At 36.9% G+C, this 17,292-nt stretch overlaps 1 protein-coding gene across 1 annotated transcript in view; it reads left to right on the top strand.

Annotated features, from left to right (window-relative positions):
* Positions 1-17,292, top strand: part of EMB1138 (DEAD box RNA helicase (RH3)) — a 56,437-nt gene that overhangs the window by 34,030 nt on the left and 5,115 nt on the right. Inside the window, exons 8-9 of the mRNA XM_010247100.2 lie at positions 12,758-12,853; positions 14,684-14,964. Of these exons, the coding sequence (XP_010245402.1) occupies positions 12,758-12,853; positions 14,684-14,964 (377 nt within the window). The remainder of the gene's footprint in view (positions 1-12,757; positions 12,854-14,683; positions 14,965-17,292) is intronic.

The following is a 17,292-nucleotide window of genomic DNA, read 5'->3' as shown; positions in this document are numbered from 1 at the left end:
CTAACAAGCTTGATCCCTCTGCATACAATTGGAAAATCTATTAGAAAAAAATTCAATGAATCATATATTTTAATAAACAATAAATAAAAAAATTACTTAATACAAGGCCTTGTGCACGAAGCCAATCTTCAAGACAAACCAAAGCTTGAATTGTCTTGGACTTAAGTGAACTTCTCTAAGGATTGATCTCCTTCTTTCCAATGCTAAATGCAGATTCGGATGCAACTGTGGAAATAGGAATAGCCAAAATATCTTGAGCCATTGATGCTAATTCAGGATACCTAAGTAAACTCTTATTCCAATACTCCAAAACATCAACATCTGTTTTGATATCAAGGTTTTGTTCCTCCAAGTAAAGGTCTAACTGAGTTTTTTCACTTTGAATCTTTTTTTTTGAATTCAAAAATTGCTCATAATCCTCAAACCCATCACCATCATCATTTCTCTCACTCATGTCAATTGACTAGAACATCCACCAAAGCTTGAATTGTCTTGGACTTAAGTGAACTTCTCTAAGGATTGATCTCCTTCTTTCCAATGCTAAATGCAGATTCGGATGCAACTGTGGAAATAGGAATAGCCAAAATATCTTGAGCCATTGATGCTAATTCAGGATACCTAAGTAAACTCTTATTCCAATACTCCAAAACATCAACATCTGTTTTGATATCAAGGTTTTGTTCCTCCAAGTAAAGGTCTAACTGAGTTTTTTCACTTTGAATCTTTTTTTTTTGAATTCAAAAATTGCTCATAATCCTCAAACCCATCACCATCATCATTTCTCTCACTCATGTCAAATTGACTAGAACATCCAACAAAGGAGGTGGAGGAAAAATTTTCTTTGTATTCATTAAACAAATCGTGGAGAGTTTTAGTTATAGCATTAACATGCTCCTCAGCTTCATTCCCATAAAGTTTATCAAAACAATACTCCACTAACCTAATCTTGCAACGAGGATCCAACACAGCAGCACAAGACAAAATCATACTATATTCAGCCCAATATTTATCATATTTCTCCTTCATTTTTCTAATCATGTCAGTCATAAAATTCTGAGGTTCCTTACTCACTAACATCAAATGTCTATGAATCATCCACACTCCCTTGAAGTAAATGTTTGAAGTAGGGTACTTAGTGGCAGAAAACATGCAAATAACATCATAAAAAACCTTTAAGAACTTGTGAAGCTTATCCACCTTTCCCCATTCTTCTTCCGAAAGCATAAACATTTTAAAAATATTATCCCTTTGCCCCCAATGTTGTAAGACTTGCTTATAATAAATGGCATGTTCAAGCATCAAATAAGTTGAATTCCATCTCACACACATATCTAACCTCAATCTTCTAGTTGTGTTTAAGTGAACTTTTTTCAGCAAGTTCATAAAATCTATGCTTCCGGGCAACTGATTTCTTTATATTTTTCACACCATCCCGAATCTTAGAAACAACATCATCAACAATATTCAAACCAGCTTGCACAATAAGATTCAAAATATGGCTACAACAACGAACTTTGAAAAAATCACCACCACACCAAAGATTTATGTATTGAAGATCTCAATTTCAAAGAGTCAGCCATCACATCATTGTAACTAGCATTATCTAATGTGATGCTAAAAATTTTCTGATCAATATTCCATTCGCTTAAGCACATGGCCACCTCATCTGCTAAAGATAGTCCATCAAAAGGAGGTGCCAAAGCTTTAAAGCGAATAATTCTTTTCTGTAACTTCCAATTGTTGTCAATCCAATGAACAGTTATACACATGAATTCATCATCAGTGTGCTTCGATCTCCAATTATCGGAAGTTAAACAAATTCGACCAAGTGTATTAGACAAATCACTTTTCACACCCTCTCTCTCTTTCACGTAACTAGACATGATATATCTTTTAGCAGTATGCCTACTCACATTTTTAAATTCAGGATTTATAGATTGAATAAAGAATCTAAAACCAGGTTCTTCAACAGTAGTAAAAGGGTGTTTTCCACATACAAGAAAAATTGATAATGCCCTACGAGACTCATGTTGATCAAACTTGTAGTTTGTCAAAGAAGTACTCCCATCAGTGTTTGATTGAGTAGTTACTTTGTACTGTCTAATATCCTGAATTCTACGTCTAGGGCAACGCTCTAAATGACGCTTCAAGTGAGTAGTTCCCTTACTTGACTTACCTTGTAATATTTTCACGCAGTGCTTACATCGTGCCTTCTCCGAATTAATCTTTTCCATTTCTTCCCACATCTTAGATGTCAATCTTTTCTTAGTGGAAGTCTAGTCAAACTCTTGATAGTCATCATCAACTATATCAACTCCAACAGCCGCATTTTCACTTGCCATTGACATGATAGTAATTATTAAATATGAAATAACCTGCATAATGAATCCTAATTTTATCAATAAGACAAGCATATATTAAATAAAAAACTAAAAGAAAAATAATCATTTGTTTACATTAAAAAAGAATATAATTTCTGAATCTGCAAAAAAAAACCAATTGCAGATTATCCAATATAAATTCTGAATTCAATAATCAATATAAATCAGAATTTATTTACATTAAAAAAAGAATATAAATTCAGTATAAATTCTAAATTCAATAATCAATATAAATCAGGATTTTTTTACATTAAAAAAGAATATAAATTCAGTATAAATTCTGAATTCAATAATCAATATAAATCAGGATTTGTTTACATTAAAAAAAGAATATAAATTCAATATAAATTCTGAATTCAATAATCAATATAAATCAGAATTTTTTTACATTAAAAAAGAATATAAATTCAATATAAATTCTGAATTCAATAATCAATATAAATCAGAATTTATTTAAAACATGTAGTGCATTAATTGTAGTTATTCCAATAAATGACAGTTGATGGATTTCTCATTTGTAGATGTTGACTTGTTAAATTTGTCATCAATTTCATAGTTGCAAAACTCAATCATTTTTATACTTACCAATACTTGTTTCTTACCAGCTCAAGAAGCCTTGCCATTGTGTGCTTAAATGAATTTGAGACAAAGCCAATCATCGATAAGGAGGCTTATACTTATATTGGATATTTTTTCCTATTTTTCCCATTATTCTAAAGGAGAGAAGACCAACATTACCTAGTAAATTTCTATTTTTATTGATGGAACACATTTACTGTTCAAAGGAGTGAGACCATGTAGCTGAAGCACATTTGACAGTCTCAACCACTAAGAATGTTTTCCAAATTTCTGGAAAGAATTTAAAAGTCAATGACGATAAAATTAACATACCGAGTATTCTTTCCTCAGGCATTTTTCTGCTTGGTTTCTGATGTCTGATATGTTTTCAGCATGGTTTATTTGAATTGATTTAATCTGATCTAAGATTAAATGAATTCGAGGCAAAGCCAATCATCGATAAGGAGGCTTATACTTATATTGGATATTTTTTTTCCTATTTTTCCCATTATTCTAAAGAAGAGAAGACCAACATTACCTAGTAAATTTCTATTTCAAGACAAACAATAGCATTCAAGCAAGATGATAGCATTCAGCTATTATTTGTAATACTAAACATTGTAAACAGTAATAGAACAATAGCATTGTAAACAGTAAGACAAACAATAGCATAAAATGGTAAAGAGTAAACACTAAACATTGTAAACAGTAAACACTAAACATTGTAATAGAGTAAAATGGTAAAGAGGACTCACCGCCGCCGCCGGTGATTGTATTCGCTGGAGAGTTCGCGATGAGTTGGTGACTGTGGTTTGTGAGCTGCGAGCCTGACCTGCGATTTTGATAATGATCAGTTCGTGTCTGAGAGAGAGAGAGAGAGAGCTCACAGTCGCCGCTGGAGTTGTTGCGCCGGTGAATGTTCGCTGCCTTGCCGGTTGTGGCTGCCTAAGAGTGTGAGGATGTGGAGATTGGAGAAGAAGGGTTCGGCTGGAAAAAAGAAGGAAAAGAGGCAAAGAGGTGAAAAAAAGAGGGGTACTCATTGAAGATTCTTGCATTCCTTTCCTCCCATATTGTCCACACCACCGCTGCCCTTGCCGATTTCCACATAACCCTTCCTCGTTTTTGTTGGCTGCCTTAGAAAGTTTGGATCGAAGAGGCTTACTACGTCTTGGGGAGCACTCCACTTGCAACCAAAGAGAGAGCATAGAGATACCCAAACAAAAAGGACAAATGGGCAATGGATCAATAAATGGGGTAGAGATTCACCATTAGCAAAGCAAAGGATGCACAAGTATTTATCTTCCCAAGAAACACCTCCCAGCACAGAGCTTGAATTTTTGGTGGAATGGGCTTGCTCCAAACCTCTTTCACCCGGTTCTTTTTAACTTTATTAGATATGATGCGGGGTGTGAAGAGTCCTTCTCTGGGAGGATCTGTGGTCAGGTGAGTCCCCTCTTCTTTTTTTTTTTTCTTTGACAACTAAAGGTAAACTATTATAACACTACCAAATTTTCAAAGTCCTTTACATTAGGGATCCCATCAGGGTAAGTAGGATAGTTAAATAAGTCCTGTTCCGAAGTCTTAGCTTTTTTCGCAATAGTATTAGCTGGGATATTGTATTTCCTATTTACATAGCAAAAGGAACAGCAGGAGAAAGCATGAAGAAGTTCCTTGGTCATATTCAAAAGCCACAAGCATGACCAAGGGAGAGATCCGTTAGACTGCAATGCCTGAACCACCAACAGGGAATCCAAACAGAATAGGATATGCCTGGCTCCTGTTTGCTTTCCAAAAGAGAGACTCCTTGGAAAATAGTTTTCAGGTCAGTGTCCTCCACAGATCCCCGACTCTGAGTTCTGCCACTTGCTACACCAAAGAATAAAATTAGTTGAGTACGAGGACTGATACTCAGAGTAAACTTATCCTCTTGTTCAAGAGGTGTATAAATCTCCCGGCTGGGATTTTACATATGAGAATTATTAACCATTCTTGAGTGTCAAAATGACTGTGAAGTTGTTGCACATCCCACTCCCTATTTTGTATCAGATCTGACGGGGGTTTATTCCTTGTTGGCACAGGTTGAGGGATCAACTGGAATTTGGTATTTTCCTGGATCCAGGGGACTTGGTCAATGGACGCTGATGACCCGGGATTCACCAAATAACCTACTTCATCTAGGAGCCCTTGGAGGAGAACTATTCTGCCTGTTAGAATAAGGAAATATACCTTCATTTTTCAAATACTTTGACTTCTAGATTTGGGCCCAGATTTTATGTTGTTCGTTCAGAAACCGCCAAGCCAGCTTCTTTAACAGGACCAAATGTTACATTTTTCATGTTTTTGAATCCAAGACCCCCTTTTATTTTGATTGAGTTAGTATTCTCCAAGCACATCATCTAAAGGGGTGAGGCTTAGCCTGTCTTTGCCCACCAGAAATTTCTTATTTTTTTCTCCATTTCAATAACTGTTTTTTGAGGAAACTTGATAACATTCATGGCATGAACAGGTAAGGACTGAAGGACAGATTGGATTAGGGTCTGTTTCCATGCTTGACTGAGGGCTGAGGCTTCCCAGTGATTTTCTAAGATGAAGGATAAATCATGATGTTTGTTCCTAGACCAGCACATGGGTACCCCAAGGTATTTGGTACGAGGATCTAAGGGACACATGAATTTGTCTCTTAATCACTCCGATATCTAGGGTGAATGTTTTTGCTAAAGAAAATGCCAGATTTGTCCAAGTTAATACATTGGCCAGAGATGGATTGGAATTGGTCCAAAATTCCCTTCAAATTCTCAATTTCCTCTTTGTGGGCCCTAATAAAAAGCAAAATGCCATCAACAAAAAAGAGATGGGAAATGTTGGGACCTCCAGGTGATATCTGGACCCCTTGGATTCTATTTTCTGATTCTGCTTGCAACAACATCCTAGATAAACCTTCCATTGCCAGAATAAATAAATAAGGGGAAAAGGGGATCCCCTTGCCTAAGATCTCTAGTGGGGCTAAAATGACCCTCTGCTGAAACATTTATTAGGATAGAAAAGGAAGCTGAAGAAATACATTCTCTGATAATTTGGCAAAAGTCAGAGGAAAAGCCTAATCCTGTCAACATTTTTAGGAGGTAAGGCCACTCCAGCCTATCATAGGCCTTAGACATGCCTAGTTTTAGATCTAGAAATCCTGTACCCCTTTTATGGGAGTTTAAAAAGTGAAACATTTCTTGGGTTATTACAATGTTGTCCATCATCTGTCTCCCTGGCACAAAGGCTGCTTGGATAGGAGTGATACACTTGTCCAGGAGGGGTCTGAGCCTATTTGCTATGACTTTAGCAAGGACTTTGTACAAGACATTACACAGGTTGATTGGACAGTAGTCTTGGACCATGGAGCAATCCACTTTTTTAGGTAAGAGACAAATGAATGTATGATTCAACCTTCTGATCATCTTTTTATTAATAAAGAATTCTTGGACAAAAGTTACTATATCAGCCCCCATCATATCCCAGAACTCCTTAAACACTAAAGCTGGCATTCCATTAGGACCTGGGGATTTGAGACTACTAAAAATGGCTTTCTTGACTTCTTCCTCTGAGGGGGTAGTTAAGAGGCCTTGGTTTTCCTCCTCAGTGATTATTGGATCAGGAAAGTGGAAAGGTCTACATTGTCCATGTTAGACTGGGAGGAGAAGAGATTAGAAAAATAGGATATAAATTCATTTGCTATTTTCTTATGCTCTGAGATCCAGCTTCCCTGACCAGTTCTAACCTCCTCAATGTGATTCCTTTTTTGTTGGAATATGGTAATTTTATGAAAGTACAAGGTGTTTTTGTCTCCCAGTACTGTCTCGTCTTCTGTCTCCAAGTCCAAAAACTTTCAACCTGGGTAGATACAGACTCCCATTGGGAATGGAGATCATTCAACTTCCTATCATCCAGGGCGATGATTGTTCCACTAGAATAATTTGCTGTTCAATTCTTCTTAGCTAGATTTGGGGGTCATTGAATGTGGTTTTCTTCCATTTAAACAGATAGTTTTTTATTCTATCTACTGTGACTGCTTGCTTGTAAGCAGCATACCCATTGATTTGTAGATTCCAACCATCCTCGATAACTTGTTTACATGATTGGCTTTGCAGCCACATCTCGTAGAATCTAAAAGGTTCAGGCATTTGGGTTCTCTGAGGGTTTGTATCCAGGATGGTTGGGTGATGATCATAGCCCCACTTATTTGCAATGGAGAGAGTTGCATTGGGATACTGACATATCCAGTCTAGGGAGACAACCACTTTATCAAGGGTATGGTTCAAACACCTTCCATTTTTCCTCTTATTTGACCAAGATAATCCCCCACCTTTGATACTTAACTCCAGGAGATTTAGGTCAAGAATCATGTTCCTGTAAGATTTTGAGGTGTCCTTGGGGTTCCCATTAGAGGAGCTTGGGTCTTGGACTTCAATAGTGGTTCCTTCATTAAAATCGTTTATTCAGTTGTTGGCTAAACTTGAGTCAGTCTTCTTGGATCAAAATACAGAGGATAATAGAGTGTGGTCAGTCTCTCCTGCTTGCTTCTTTTCTTGTGCCTTCTTCTTTGGTACCCTTATTCAGCCTAATTGTTTGGGGGTGAACTTTCTGGTGAAAGAGATTTTGAGCAGACATATTTCTCCTAAAGTTCAAGTCTTTTGTTGGGACGTGTTGTTTAGCGAGATTAATACCAGTGACATGCTCCAAAGAAGGCCCAGTAAATGCCTATCTCCTAAAATGTGCATCTTATGCAAAGTTAGTGGTGAGCCTGAGCCATTCCTCATTAATCTATTGTTCTTTTGTACATTTTATTTGCTGATTTGCTCCTGATCTTCTTTAGTTGTAGGCGGGCTTCTTCTCAAGATGTAGTGGAGAGAGAGGAATGCGAGGATCTTCATCTTCAATGATGACCTTTATACTGTATAGTATAAAGATTAAAGTTGTGCATTGGGGATCTTTCCAATCTTTTTGGTGGATGATGTAATAAGAACTTGGGCTGAAGTGACAAACTCATCTAAAGTGAAATATAAAGTGGTGATGGTATGGAAATCACCAGCAAATAACAGAATAAAGCTGAATTTTGATGGAAGTTCTTTGGGCAATCTGGGTCTGGTAGGCATAGGGAGTGTATTCGAAGATTCTTTAGGTAAGGTGGTGGCCATGTACTTGGGACCAATCAACATTGGGGATTATTTGAGAGCTGAAGTTTTGGCACTGTTGCAAGGAGTAAAGTTAGCAATGCAACTTGGGTTTCAACTGGTGGTGGGGGGGATTCAAAAATAGTTACATCTTGTCCAAGATGTAGTAATCCAGCTTCTTGGCTAATGAGAAGGGTGCACACTCAATGTTAGGAGGACTGATTCGTTAGCTAAACAGGGGGTTAACAGGCAGGAGAGCTAAAGTATAATTCAAATTCCTGTTATAAACATAGGCTGTTGGAAATTCTCCCAATATTTGTTTCTACTAATTATGATCTAAGGTAATTAATAACATTCTTTCTTTTGCTGATAAAAAACAGTTTATTAGAAACTTCAGCACCACCGTTACATTAGTAAGAAATTACATGATGAAAAGAAAATTGAATGAAGCAAAGAAGATGAGGATGGCTTGCAATTGATTAAGGAAAGGCCGTGTGCAACAGTAACTCTTGCTTTGGAAAAATATTTGGAGTGGAGTTTGCTGCATCTGTAGTTGGCATTTGAAGCTATTCTTAGCCAAAAGGGATGTTTGATATCTTTCTATAGCGAGGCATTGAATGTTACATCTAGAAGATACAATACCAATAATAAGGAGTTTTATGGATTCACTCAAGCCCTTCAACATTGGAGATATTATTTGATCCATTATGAGATTGTTCTACTTTAAATTCATGAGGCCTTGAAGCGTATTAATAGCCAATAAAAGTGGAATCTGTTCGAGTATGCAGATAGTAGTATGTATGAGGGGTGGAGTTATTTTAGGAATTTATATTTAGGGACTTCAATGTGATACAAGCCCAATTGGAGTCTTACTTATAAAATATTAAGAGTATAATATTTTAGCCCCAAAATTTTCTCTTCTCCTGGATCACTTTGTTCTCTTCTCTGTTGGTGTGAAAATTTCAAGAAATCTTGTTGTTTATTATTTTGTTTTAATTTATTTTATTTTTTTGGGGTAAGGCTCATTCAGGGAATCATATCATATAGATTGTTCCCCTTTTGATTCTTTGATTCTGACTTAGAGAAAGCAGAGAACACCTTGTGATTCTGACTTAGAGAAATGAACATATAGGACAAAAAAGGAATAACAAAGCATTCTTTGAAAAGAAATTTCCATTTGCATTTCTTTTCATATTTCAAGTGTACAAGAATGAGAAATAAAAGATGCAATTGAGAAAATTAATAACATCACTTTTCTCTTTTTCTTTTCTTTTCTTTTCTTTTTTTTTTATACAAAGGAAATTCCTTTCTCACTCCTTTCTTCTTTACAATAAGCTGTAGTCAATCAGACAATACTCTGATTGTAGACAGCCTTAATCTTCTAGACTTTGCATATCTGAAGGGAACTGTAATCAGTCAAGTTGAATATTTGACTGTTAGATAGTTTTTATCCCTCCTTTCTTTGTTTGCATTTGAAGGGGACTATAATCAGCCTTCGGGAATAAAGTTTAATTCCTAACTTTCCTTGATAGAGGGGCCATAATCAACCAAGTGGAAGCACCTGGTTTTTGATGGTTTATTTCCCTCTACCTCCTTTCTTAGAAGTAGAACAAAAGAGAGGAGAAGAATACATATTATGAAAGTAGAAGACACATATAGGAGTTATTTGCAAAGAGGGCTTCCCTTCATGGCTTCACCTACTTGTGTTAGTGAGATTTCCTTTTCTCTTCCTTATCTTCCCTTTTTTCCTTTTATCAAAACTTCTCTTTTCTTCTCTCTTTAATCTGGCTTTTCTTAAGACTCTCTAGGAGTGGAATACTCTGAGACACAATTTTCTCCAAAGAGGCCCTCCAGTTTCCCTCTAAGGAGCTTAAATAGGGAGTGGGGTAGTTATGTAACTACCCCCTCCCCCTAGGTGAAGGACACTTGGCTTTCCCACTTAATGAGAGGGAACTGCTGTACGAGACACCTCATTTGATTCTGATGATTTTTCTAGCAACTAGCCAACCTAATATTTGAGTTATAAACTATTTTAAGTTTATTTGGGTTTGTTAAAACAAATTCCTTCAACATCACCTTATTCACTTATTGTTCTTGTTATCTTTCATTAGTTCATGTTTATTGTTTGGCATTTGAAGCAGTCTTCTTAGTTTGATCTCCCTACTTGCAATCTCAGTTTATTCTCTTTTGGTTCTTACTGTTAGATCTGATTTTACTATAGATAGTAAGTCAAAATTTCATTACAAATAGTAATTATGAGAATTACTATTAAATAATTAAAAATTACTATAAACAGTAATTTTGTTTTACAAAAAATAGTAACGTGTATTTGGCTGTACCTACCTAGTTTTTGGACAATTTTGAGTAATTTTTTTTATGCCTTAAAGTGTGTCTTGGTGAAAATCAAGAGAATCTAAAGTATTACAAGGGAGTTGAATGTTGCTTTTAAATGGGTGAGAAGAACAGCAAATGGGGTGGTGAATTTCGGGTGGGACTCAACGGAGGTGAGACACTCATATGGTGTTAGTGTATGGAAAGGAATCATGAGCTTTAACTCTTTGATGGTCCCCTTTTATTTTGGAAAGTGGGGAGTTGGTCGAGTATTAGGTTTTGGGAAAATGATTGGTCTGGGGTTGGGAAATTCTGTGAAATATGCCCAAGGCTATACAATTTGAGCAGGAAAGGAGTGCCTATCTCGGAGTGTTATGAAGTAGTTAATGGTGCAGTGATCTGGAACCCAAATCTCAGAAGACCCCTGTACGATTGGGAGGTGGAGTGCATGGAGCTGTTGGCAAAACTTCAGGCCTTGGAGATCAATCCTTCAGTTGCAGATGTCAGATTATGGAAAGAATGTAAGGATGGAAAGTTTACAGTCAAATCAATGTACTCGACTTTGATCAGAAATCAGGTGGAGGCTGATCCAGTTAGGGGCGTTTGGGGGAAACCAGTGCCTCCAAGGGCTGAAGCTTTTGCTTGGTTGGTTGTGAGAGGTTGCATTTTAATCCAGGATAACCTGAAGCTCAGAGGCCTTCAGTTTCCAAGTAGGTGTGTGCTGTGTTTTTCTGAAGAGGAAGATGTTTCTCACTTACTACTTAACTGCAAATTCACATTTCCAGTTTGGTCCTATTTCTTCAAGCTGTTTAAGGTGGACAGAAGCTCTATGGCAGATCCGGCTGAAATTTTTAGTTGCTGGCCAAGAACCTGTGGTGGCGTTAAATCTAAGATTTTATAGACCTGTATTCCCTTTACTGTGTGCTGGGAGATCTGGAAGGAAAGAAACCGAAGACTCTTTGAGGAGAAAAAGAGAAGTATGGAAGAGATAGTGGCTGTTATCAGTTCGACAGTTATTGGTTGGGTTCTGCTGCTTCTGGAGTTTCAAGGATTGAGGAAGGAAGATTTTGGTGTTGATTTCTGGATTTCTTTGAATGCATAAAAGAGTGCTGATGTTCTGTTTTGTCTTGAAGCAATTGTTTTGTTTTGAAGTGATGTTATAATGAGTCTTTTTGTTTTTCTGGTGGTGGTGACATCTTGTCACCTTAGTTATGTTTGTACTTTTTTCCTTTTAGCAATAATTTTTTTCTTTATTTATCTTCAAAAAAAAAAAAAAAAGAACAGCAAATGGGATGGTGTATACTCTAGCTAAACAAGGGGCTGTTAGGCATCAAATGTTTTGGGCAATGCTGTAAAGTAGTTGTTTGGGGTGGAGAAGTTTGAGAATCTAGATATTATCATATCGGTTTCATTGGTATTTTTCTTTTCAAATCTAACATGGTACTCTGACTTTTACAGCTTCGTATAAATTTCTAGATGCAACAATGCAAGTTTTGTTGGATTTTGTAAAGAATTGAGTGAACACCCTGTGTTTTTCTCTTATTATTTTTGTTTGATCTGGTCCAGATAAAACAATCTAGTGTATCTGATCAAGTATATCCCCATCACATACTGTCATTTTAGATTTGTCAGTCTGGATTTTTCATTCTAGATATTAAAACCTCGAAGAAACAGCAATCTGTATTAGGCAGGTTTATGTCTTTGGGCTTTTACCCCCATTCTCTGTAGGATCCTGGTTGTCCTTGCTCTTCAATTCTAGCCATATCTTATAATTAATGATGGATTTTTTTAGAAATTCTCAAGTAACAACTCTGCCATTGGAATGTGATTGGCAAATTTTTTCATTAACCATTTCTGAGGGCTCAGTTTGGGAGGACTGCAAATGCAAGGTTTAGAAATACCATATACAAGTTTCTGTATTGTACATATTTGTATTTCTACTCTTCCCAAATGGAGCCAAGTGTTCTATTGCACCGTCTTGAAACTTGCCGGTTTTAATTTTTTTCTCATCACTTGTCATTTGATGATGGTGGAATCTTGAGGGTTGGGTACCTGAGAGTAAAGCTTTCCGCTTTGCTCTTTGTTCTTCTTGCCTGTTCAATTTCAATGAACAGATAACCCAGTGCTCAAGTTTAGCATAGGTATGAATCCTTTGTCCTCAAGTTTTGTACATCATGACATGCTTTTCACTTTATTGTATGTTTGTTTCTTGTAATTCATTGTAGAATATCTAATGCTCATTTCAAAATTATGATTAAATTATATTGATATCATACTACTTTTTGAATCATTTTCTCTGAATAACTAGTTGGGAATGTTTGTTTTCAGGTACAAGGAGCTGTTTTTGATCTTCCAGAGGAAACTGCTAGTGAGCTGCTGAATAAGCAGACACCTCCTGGGAACACCATCACCAAGATTACTAAGGTTGGTTTTGTACTGCACAAAATCTTGCATAAAAATCATTTCATCTTTTTTTTTTTTTGATCAGCAAGGAAAAGTTTAATTTATTAGTAGTTAAAAGAGGCTAGTACAATAGGAGGCTAGACTGCCAACCCAAACATTTGCTGTCTTATGACTCCTTGTTTAGCAAGGGTATCATCCATCCTGTTTGCAGTCTGTCTAACCCACATAAATTCCACAATCAGTTCCTTAGAGTGGCTTTCCACTTCCCTAAAGGCGTGTCTAAAGGTCCACAGAGTATGACTGCTACATCTTGCCCATGAAATAATTGACTTTGAATCTCCTTCCACTTCTAGATGCTGGTAACCCAGTTACTTTGGTAGTCAAAGACCTTGCAACAAAGCCATCAATTCAGCTTTCAGAGAGTTTCAAGTTCCAATATGCCTTGGATATAAAGCTAATACCTTTCTATCAGGGTTTCCGAAGGCTGCCTCTATTCTTGCCATCCTCGGATTGCCCATGGAGCTTCCATTAAAATTCAGTTTTAACTTGGTACCTTCTGGAGGCTTCCATTCCATGATTATCCTGTCCTTTTCTCTAGATGAATATGCCACCTGCATCCAAGCTCTTATTATTTCATTCATCAAGAAGACCTTAAAGCTTTCCACCATCTTTACGTATGTTCTTTATGCTGTCAATTACCTCCTCCACTGATCTATTTTTTCCATTTAAGATTCTCCCATTTCTCTCTTTCCAGATTACCCAAATCACTGCTGCCTTAACAGCTGCTCTTCACATTATTCTCTCTTTTCTTTGGCTGTCTCAAAAAGTTAGGATTGTAATTACCAGCTACCTCTTGAGAGGGATCTCATCTGCACCCAAAAAGAGAACAAAATACTCCCAAATACAATGTACAGAGGAATATAAATGGGATAAAGTCTCACCACTAGCCTTGCACAGAAAGCACATATGAGGATAGAGGCACATATCACAAGTATTATCTTTCCAAGGAAGACTTCCCAACAGAAGGCTTGAACCTTAGGTGGAATTTGCTTACTTCAAATTTCTTTCATCGGGACGCCTACCCCTGGAGAGTTAGACAGAGTGGGGTTATTGAAAAAAGAGGCACAAGTGAATAATCCATTAGGAGAGGCAGTCCAAATCCTAGTATTGTCAACATTCTGGTCCAAAAGCACAAACTCCAAAGTGCCAAGAAGGTGAGCAAGAGACACATTCTCTCTAAGACATCTTCTGAAGCCTAGGTCCCATTTTATCCCTTGGGGAGGAGTACCCAACCTGGAAACAATTTCACCTTTAAAGTTTGAGAGATTATAAAGCAAATGAAACTGTGATTTGGGGAGGGGATGGAAATATGGTATAGTTCGAGAGATTATAAGAGGTATTTTATTGATATAATGTGTTTGGATTATCCTCACATTTAATATACAGCCTATTGCAACTAATACAATCCAATTTTTTCTGCTATGATTGAGACAGGAGACTGTAGGCCATATTGTTGCATTGGGTGTAATAGGCATGTGAATCCAAGGATTCTCATGAGCTTTCCTTTGAGCCCATGGGATCTTATGGTGTGATGGATGTTTGACATTATTAGCCAAGGACTCCTTGAATCCAAAGGATTCTCATTGGCTTTCCTTTGAGCCTATATGATCTTATGATGGGATGGATGTCCTGCATTATTAACCGATGACTTTTTTATCATCTTGGTTAACATCATTTCTTTTATCTATATTTCCAATCCTAATCTCATCCATCACAATTCTGACTACAGTGGATGAAGTTCCAATAAAAAGATATACCACTGAAGTATTTTATTTCATACATATTTTGCAGTTGCCAGCTTTGCAGGATGATGGTCCTCCTGGTGATAACTATGGAAGGTTTTCCAACAGAGAACGTGGCTCCCGAGGAGGTTCTAGGGAGCGTGGGGGATTTAGAGGTTCACGGGGTTGGGGTAGTGGCCGAGATTCTGATGATGAGGATGGATTTCGACGTGGTGGTTGGAGTTATAAAACTGATAATAATCGGTCTCGGAGGTCAAGAAGCAGTGGGGATGATTGGCTAATTGGTAGTAAACGATCAAATCGATCGTCATCCTTTGGGAGTAGGGACAGGTATTTACTTACTTCCATTCTAAAGACCCCATGTTTTCTCAATATATCTTCTCCTTTTTTCTTGATCAATAATATATCTTCTCCCTTTTTGTGGATGCAATTTGATGAAAAGACTCCTCTAATAATTGAAATGTTGATAAAAAAAGACTAACAATTGAAAGAAGCCCTAGAATACCAAGAAAGAAAAGAGAACAAAAATGAACCTTGAGCAGTGGAGATGATTATGTTGCCCCCAGAAAGTTCCCTTTGGTCATTCTCAGTTAAAGATAACTGGGCATCTCTTATACTCGTCCTTTTCTTTGAACTGAGTCAGCAAACATCTCTACGTTTCTGATTGTGTTGTGCTGTTTTAATTGAAAATGATGATTAGGGCATAATGCAATTTTGATAAACTACTCTTATCTTTCTCAAAAAGAAAAAAAAAAATGATAAACTAGGCAAAGCTATAATAGTTTAAATGTGCTTGATTCAAATGAGAATGCTTATCCCTTGATTTGACTTTTATCACTGTACATATTATCTCTATTTTGGGATGGTCATAAAAGAGTGCAAGGTTTAGCTGAACGCTTAGGCTGTTCAGCGGGCTGTGGAACTAATGATAAGGTTCCACGCCAGTAATAAATTACATGGGACCCGCACCTTCCACAGTGGGCCCCATGAATTTATTACTGGTGTGGAACCTCATCATTGGTTCCACAGCCTGCTGAACAGCCAAAGCGTTCAGCTAATCCGAATTCCATAAAAGATGGATTTGCCTTAATAAGCTCTTATTTGGCTGAGAGTTCATCAGTTCTGTCAGTTCTCTCAAGCTTTACCCTTGTATTTTCACATGTCTTTTAATATGAAAAGAAACTATGGTGTGCTAGATCAGGATATTTCATCCAGGTTTTAATCAGTGAATTATATGGCTACAAATATAACATTGGGGTAGGTTCATTGTATGGTTATCAAGGTGCCTTTGTGCTATGCTATATTTGTATGCATTGGATTCACTATAGTGTTGATTTATTGCTTTTCATATTTGTTTGAATTCTTGCTGTACAAATTAGTGATTTTAAATATTTTCTACTAGACTACTACTTCGCTGAGTGGAATTTATTATATTGTATGGTATTGAAATTTGTAATTAAAAGTGTCATTGCCTTGAGAAATTAATCATACAATGTGTTTTGATATCACTCGAGTTAGAATATGATCTGAAATCTGTAACACGTCTAACATCAATTGATTCAAGATGGATTCAAGCAGTGACAGTGGAGAAAAAGTAGAGAAGGGAGAAAGAAATTGTATTTTGGGAGCAAAACTAAATAGGTTGTGTGTCCCATTTTATTCATTAAAAGAGAGCTTGACAACAAAATGATTAAATGAAAAATCTACTCATAGTGGGTGGCAGCAAGAAGGAGCATAAGAAAAGATAGATATGACAAAGCTGATGCAAATATGGAAGCAGAGAAAGCAATGAAAGATAAGAGGTCAGATAGTAGACCTGCAGAATGCATCATCAACCAGAAAAGAAGTGACTGTTTCATTAGTCAAACTTTGTTTGATTTATCTGAAATTTGACAACATTTAAGTACTACTTAGAGTACTCCAATACTGTGGAATTTCAGCTCAATCCAACATATAGAAGTGCCCCAGCTAAATACTTTGAGTTGGCTAATTTTTGAGTTCTGCTATTGGTCAAAGCCCTAGTGACCAAGTTGATTAGCATTTATAGTAATTCCATCATTACTATTTATAGTAAAAGTTTTTTTTTTTTTTTCTGAAAGGTTAGGTAAAACTTTTATTTATGGAAGAAAGAAAGGAATACAACAGCTTCCCGGTACACCTCACCGGAAAGGGAGGAAAGCACATTACAAACTCCAAACAGACTGAGAGTAAAGCATCTGAAACACATTTTGATGCTTAAACTGTCAAGACTGTTGGAACAGACCAACAGAAGGCAGTTAGTCAGTTTTACAAGAGGAGGCCACATCAGCTCAACTAACCAGCCACTTGTAATAACTGCCATCCACTTGTAACAACTGCCATCCAATTGGATTGTCAAGACTGTTGGAACAGACTAACAGAAGGCAGTTAGTCAGTTTACAAGAGGAGGCCACATCAGCTCAACCAACCAGCCACTTGTAACAACTGCCATCCACTTGTAACAGCTGTAACAGTCAAGATTGTAACACTATAAGTAGTAGAGCAGAAAAGGAATAGAGGAGGACTCTTTCAGCATTAAATTCTCTCTCTCTCTCCAAGAATTCAGGAGGTTGGCCCCTCGAAGAGCCCTGAGTTGGGCAAGTTCCTAACATAAACTCAGAAATTACAGAAATCCAGGAG

The sequence above is a fragment of the Nelumbo nucifera genome, chromosome 4 (genome assembly GCF_055504915.1).
Source record: "Nelumbo nucifera cultivar China Antique chromosome 4, China Antique-T2T, whole genome shotgun sequence".
Taxonomy (NCBI): Eukaryota; Viridiplantae; Streptophyta; class Magnoliopsida; order Proteales; family Nelumbonaceae; genus Nelumbo; species Nelumbo nucifera.
This window is presented reverse-complemented; position numbering and strand designations above follow the sequence as displayed.